Below are 7,048 nucleotides of genomic sequence, written 5' to 3'. Positions count from 1 at the left end.
GGGCTCAACTAATCATCACAAGCTGCAAACTGTTAACAAAAAAACAAAAACAAAAACCTTTGGATGAAATAAAGAACACACAACTAATAAAACATTTTTTATAAGGCTATATGCCGTTAATCTTAAAAAAGTATAAGAACAACAACAATAATAATAATAATAATAATAATAATAATAATAACACAAAATACACCCAGAGACATCTCCCACCCTGTAACTACTTAAAGACCTCCATGTACTCAATGATTTTGGTTTATCGTGCTTCTTTTGACAGTGCTTCTTTCAACATAGTTTAGAGTCACCATTTCATCGACTGTGACTGTAATGCAACATTTACCTCAAAGCAAAACCCTTCAGCGCAAAGCATTTATAGTCTAAAGACTTCCGACAAAGGCTAAAAAAACCCTCCTAAACCCTCTTGCCTTTCATTGTCTCAGAAATGGCATGATATAAAACACAGAAAAAAATAACACTGCATGTTATGCAATATATAAGTACTACAGTATAATAAACTACATCATATTATCGTACGAATGTTCACGTCATGCCAGCTGTAAGTAGGTGATTTGAATTGTTTTAAATCTTAAAGAAAAGATACCATTTCTGAGACGTTTTTGACACTGAGACCTTAATGGTGCCCTCTACATAGTTAGCACTAGCAGTAGCAAAAAAAAAAAAAAAGTGGCGTTCATAAGATAAACACAATAACACTGCAGGGATAATACTCTAGTTTGGATGTACAGTCTATGGCACTTAATGTGTATCCTATAACATGGTACTTAAAGCCATGTTGTGCTTTATAATATACACAGTTGTGGTTTTGCTCAGCACATTCATCTCTGTCAGATACTTCCTTTACTTCCTCTTACAATCTGTTCCGTTAAAAATATAACCCTTACACACAAAACACTATGCATGCACAATCGACTCTCATCTATAATGGCATTTTCTTTTTTTTTTCTTTTTTTTTTTAAATACAAGGTGCACCTTTGTTATTTGTAAACCATGAAAGAAATATATCAGAATTAAAAAAAAAACAAAACAAAAAAAAAAAACAGAATTATTTCTTGGTCTACAGATGAACCAATGTTAGACATGATAACTACATCATGGTCTACCTTTTCGGTGGACTAGACCTGTACGGTAATGGATTATTTATGCATATGTATTGAAATGTATGCATACAACGATAGTAGAAAAGGCAGACAGTGATGTATAGTGGACAGTAACACAGTCCCCCCTCAACTTTAAGATTAGTAAAAGATACAGAGAATATACTTGTCAGTGTGTGATATTTGTATGCCCAGGTCTTCTGCCCTCTGTCCTGTGGTGTTAGCATGCATTGTGTCAACTTCTCCTGCTGAGGGGATGAGGTCTCTGATGTATTTTTACATGACCGATGACACTTTTTACTGTATACCAGCACACTTTTATCTTTAGTATGATCTGAAAAAAAATAAAAAAATAAACACAAGCATGTTTCAAAAAGTTATATGAAAACAGTATCACTGCTGCAACACTGGTATCACTAATCGATAATCAAGATTTTGTTGTGCCATATTTGTTCTGAATATTACAAATAAGTAAATTTAATATTATTAGAATGACTGCAACTGCACAATATTTTGTAGTAGTTTATGATACATCAAATGAATTGCAGCAGTATATCACTCTTTAATATAGAGCCCAGTAGTATTAGGACCATCCCCACAAAACATCTTGGGCTTGCCATTGGTGACTTATCAGTGTATCAACAACATTTCCGTGAAATGATCTATGTAAAATAAGCAGTATTGTTTTTACTTATTTAATAATAGCCTTTGCTGCCAGCCCATGCAATGAAGATATAATAAACTAATTGCATATTTTAATAACAAAAAAGAATACAATTATCAAGGCCAATGGCACTGTTTTCCAAAATTGTTTAAAATTGCAGTTCACCTAATGTATTGAACTTAAACTAACCAGCATAATTAGTTTAGAAGTATAGATACATACTGTATATTTAGTGAACTACATTTCAGTGTATCAGCCCTTAAAACACTCCAACAACTAAGATTTGCTTAAAGGCCTTATTCTTTTGTAGCATCACATTACTATCCACTTTAAAAAGGATTTATATTCCACCATTATATTGCCATGGTAACCATATTCCCAAGGACTCTCACTAACAGCTGTGTTATTGAAATTAATTAGAAAAAAGGTATTGTAAACATCATGTGGTGAGACGCATTTGAGAAAACTGCATTTACATCTGGAATATCTGCTAGCAGATTCACAGTATATTCCCAGTTATAAATGTATATGTACCATATCAAAAGAATAATGGGCTGCATTTCAAATCTTCCAGTACGGAAAGCAATTTTACAGCTTTATCACTTCGGTACTTCATTTACAGTACCGTTCAATTCTATTAAGATGGATGCATTCTCGAGATAAATATACTGAGGTGAACAACTTTCACAGGTGCTGAAGTATATTGGTTTTAAGGAAATGCAATTATATTTTTAAAAGCAAATGTTTCTTGTGTGTTTATACTATTAGATTAAAGGTGTGGTGCCCAAAAATATACACAGGAAGGGCATATACTTCATCTTGCGGCTTACTTAGACAGCGTAGAGTGCTGGATTTTGGCACAGAGTAAACCATGGGAAAACAATGACACAACAAAAACAACATCCCATAGAGGGCGCTGTTGAAGCACATATCACATGGTTTGTTAACTATGAGTGTTGTCATTAGTGAGTGATTTTTTTTTCTTTTGTTCTTTAATTTGTTTCCAGCCTCCCCGTAATCCTCTAATTTATTATAACATAAACATATCCTAGAAGGTATATGAACTCTAGTGTTAAACTCAATGTGATGCAAAACATTGTTACAATGTACTCTATGGTTATAGGGTTGTGAAGTTACAGTATTCTGAGCACTGGGTAATTCTCTTAAGTAACATTATTTCATGCTCCACTTCATACTGCCGAGTTGGCTGCATTCTTATTATTTCTCATAAGATAAACTCAGCCTTAATATGCCTCACAGGTTGTTGTACAAAACCAATCACTATCACCACCCTCTATTATTCAGAGTAGGCCTTCAGGTTTTGCAATACAGCAGCCTTTGTTTGAAGTGGAAGTTGAAGTTGGATAAATGAAAGAGAACATCATTAAACTCACTGTTCTGTGAAGAGACTTCTACATCTGAGTAACATACTTGTGGCTAGTCAGATGGTCTGCAGACATTATGGGTATCTGTAGGGTTAAAAAAACAAACAAACAAAACAAACAAACAAAGCCAAAGATTAACATATTCTGGAAAAGCTCTAAAATGAATAAAAAAATAAATAAACAAAAACTAGAAACACATTTGTAGAATGCTGTTTAACGATATTAATAAATGTATTTGCTAAAACTTAGAGCAACTAAATGAATAACAAATCAGTAGATGAATATTTGCTGAACAACGGTGAATAATTGTTGAAAGCAGATAGTAAGATTAGGAAAGCAAACACAATGACCCATGCACCCTGATCTGTTTCCCTTCTTGTTGACCTCCACAGAGTGCAATGTTAGGAATCATTTGCACTATTTCCTTTTTAAAATGATCAATATGGACAAGAGAGCACCCTGAATGGCAGGCTGTACGTCAATTGGAAGAATAGGCCCATGTCAAAGCTACACTGATCCATTGTTAGCCAAATGTATGTTTAACATCATATCCAGCGCACTTCTAAGCTTAAAAAGTATTTATGTATGTATGTATGATTATATTATTATTATTATTATTATTATTATTATTATTATTATTATTATTATTATTATTATATTATTATTAAAGAATGCATTTCAGCCTTCAATGTCAAACAAAGAATAAGTAACAGCTATGTACTGTAATATTGTGCTGTAATTGGTCCGCAATATTCTGCTTACAATGATTATCGGTGGCACCTCACGATTTTCAGAAAACTTACCAACATGGAAAAATGTACATTTAGGTCAAATATGTATTGTGGGTCTTTGAGAATAGGACCCTAGGTATGCAGATACTGCAAACACACTTCATTACAAATAGTACCTTGCACATTTATATTTTGAAGAAAAACTACCTCATACATACCAAATGCATGTATTCTTGGGGAATCTCAAACATGAAAAGGACAAGAAGTGCACAAATTAATATAGTGGACAATAGCGAACTTCACAAACAACAAGCTAGCATTTCTTATCAATGTCCTCAACGTCTTCTAGTCAAAACGTTTATCTTTGTCTTAAACTAGTTTCTTTTAGTGTTGCTGCACACCTCACTACTGTGTGTTTTGTAGCCATGAGTTTATCAACCAGATTATCTGTTAATCTGAAAAAATGGCATCAAACTCAATTGTTGTACGTTCTACAATTGCTACATGTATGACAATTAACTAAAGAAATGCAGTGCTATGATCTAGACAACACTTTAAACATGATGTACAGTTCCAGCCATTAGGAATGGGGGGTTTAAATAAAATGCCATTTGTTTTGGTAAGTAATAATTTCAGTGTAGGCCAACAAGAGGGATATACCAATTCCCTTTGTTAAAAAGCACTGATTTAAGAGCTGTTTACATTGAGAAACAAAGCTGTAAATGAGCAAACCTGGTTGGCTGAGGCTGCTGCAGCGAAGGGCACACTTGTGGCAGACGATGATGCTGCAGACATAGAGGAGGGCGTGGCGCCGTGCATCATGGAAACTTTCAGAGGGAAAATCATATAAGCAAACAGTGTAGCAATATGGGCACTGTGGCACCATGTGATAAAGTATTGGGGCATGGTAGTGTTATCCCAGCAGAAAGCCATGTGCCACATTGAGATAACATGACCAGCAAGTGGCATGCAATCAGAGGGCAAAGCAGGAGAGCATTCCAGGAAGGGAATGCAGGACAGAGAAAAAAAAGGGAAATGCTAGTTACCATCATGACCAAGGGAATAACACATATTAGTTGTTTTTAGTTAAAAAAAAAAAAAACTTAAAAAAAAAAATAAAGTTGATTTTTGGAATCAGTAACTGTATTCAAGTAGTTTTGGTTAACAAGCACTTAGCATTTTTAACATAACAGAGACTCAGCAATTTAAAATCAACACTGCACTTACAAAAACCAAATCACACAGGTGACACATTATTAATTAAAATATCAACATTCAGCTCAATTGATTATACAAAGATGAACATAAACAAACCCTTGCACGGGCACTCACAACTCCATTGAAAATCCACTAAAAGTGTTAATAGACCAAGAAAGCTTAAACAAATATTATTATATCTGTTTTTTTTTCTTTGTTTCGTTTTTTTGAGTTTTGTTTTTAAATGAATGTCAATTACATTTCAGATACATATTTAATTGGAAGATGTTAGAGAAGGGAAAATGACTGCATATTCAGCAACCAGCTAAGTCAGCAGTGGATTTTGATGATGTGTGTGAGCAAGACACAGGGTTCAAGATAATTAAGAAAGAACGCTGGCACCTACCAACACTTGATGCCGGTGTCATGCACAATATTGAGCCTGCCCATCATGCATTGCAGCAGGAAGGTGGATTTGAAAGGGAAAAGAATTAAAAACAACCCATCACAAGTGGAATTAGAAAAAACAAAACCATTTAAACAAAACCAGGAGGAACACGTGTTATTATGGGAACAGCGTTTATATTGAAAGCACAATCAACTCATGAACTAGCAAAGCTAACCACAAAAGAGTATTTCTGTGAAGGAACCATTTCATTGTTCTGTGTGCTGGTAAAGCATTTCCCCACGTTCTCTCATTAATGACAACCTCACTGTCCTTCCGTTACAGCCTAGCGTTTTATTTAAAGTTTGAAGGCCAAATCGGATTCTTCGTTCTTAATACATTTTTTAGCTGTATGTTTTCAGTGTAGGAGGTTAATGTAATATTATACTTCCTAATGAAACACTGAAGATTTGACTTTCACAGGGACAACCCAGAGTCCTGTCATTTCCGCTGCACTCAGCACAATTCGGTACATACAGCATTCCTGCACTATTCGGGTGGTGAAAGAATGGAGTACCCGGCTTTTTACAAAGGGTTCCATATTCTGACATGAAACCATGTGTGTCAGAATTTGGTTTGAGTTGACATATAGTTAGCATCAGTTTTAGTCTCAGCCATTAGGGTGTGACCATTTGTTGTTGTTGTTAAGCCTTGGTTATTTAAATCACAATATTGCACATCAACAAAAAAGACTAAATGTAGAGAATTCTGATTGAAGACCCGTTCCAGTTCGAATATGACAAGATGCTTTGGAAGCATGTTTATAACTGTGAAGTATCTGACCCAGTACCATTCTGACTGCACTGTAAATTCGTTAAGTCTCAATGTTTGAGATTGTGTATATATTTAAGTTTTAAAACCAAAGATCTCCAGAACTAATGTGAATGCAGCCTCAAAAGTAATGGCCATGTTTGAAGTTTTTAAAACTGACAAAAATAATTGTGGATAGAAAATGAATGTATTCCACCTAACAAATTAAACCACCAGGCATTCAAAAAGAACCTCAAATGCCTTGTGCAAGCAGCATATCATAATGGCAGCTTTGAGTACTTCCTCTTTATAGGTAAACATACAGAAATGTATCCCCTTTAACATTTTTGCAGAGCCTCAACCAAAAACGATTCATACAGTTTTACTAAGAACTTTTACTAGCACACACAAACTGGACAGGAATGTGAAGCATATAAAACTCAAGGCAGCGGTGATACATCAGCTGGGGATGCAACACTGACACTGAATGTTGCAGGACCCACAGTGAAATCAAATAAATAATAGAATACATTCAAAACAAAGCATACGTCAATTCTGAGCACGGATCAGGAAGAGAAGGCTTGCAGCAGGGAAGCCACAGTTAAAACTATTAAGATGGGGCCTTGTTCTCTAAAATGCTTCACTACGGTCTGTAATTTACTTATATAATCAGGCTGACTCATATGCTGGTAAAAGAGGCAGAAATATAAGTTATTGGTTATTGTTTTTAAAAGGGTCCTGCAGCAATCATGTTACAATAAATC

At 34.8% G+C, this 7,048-nt stretch overlaps 1 protein-coding gene across 32 annotated transcripts in view; it reads right to left on the bottom strand.

Annotated features, from left to right (window-relative positions):
* Positions 1–362: 362 nt before the first annotated feature.
* The window catches only part of LOC121327376 (muscleblind-like protein 1), a 69,331-nt gene continuing 62,645 nt past the window's right edge, over positions 363–7,048 (bottom strand). For 12 of the 32 annotated variants that reach the window (XM_041271363.1, XM_041271362.1, XM_041271361.1 and 9 more), the window contains 5 exons: positions 5,496–5,531; positions 4,625–4,719; positions 4,111–4,134; positions 3,171–3,245; positions 363–1,446 (listed from right to left, as the gene is read on the bottom strand). In XM_041271363.1, the coding sequence (XP_041127297.1) occupies positions 3,189–3,245; positions 4,111–4,134; positions 4,625–4,719; positions 5,496–5,531 (212 nt within the window). In that variant the 3' untranslated portion in view covers positions 363–1,446; positions 3,171–3,188. The remainder of the gene's footprint in view (positions 1,447–3,170; positions 3,246–4,110; positions 4,135–4,624; positions 4,720–5,495; positions 5,532–7,048) is intronic. The other 20 variants (XM_041271388.1, XM_041271382.1, XM_041271370.1 and 17 more) reach the window with 4 other exon arrangements.

The sequence above is a fragment of the Polyodon spathula genome, chromosome 14 (assembly GCF_017654505.1).
Source record: "Polyodon spathula isolate WHYD16114869_AA chromosome 14, ASM1765450v1, whole genome shotgun sequence".
NCBI lineage: Eukaryota > Metazoa > Chordata > Actinopteri > Acipenseriformes > Polyodontidae > Polyodon > Polyodon spathula.
This window is presented reverse-complemented; position numbering and strand designations above follow the sequence as displayed.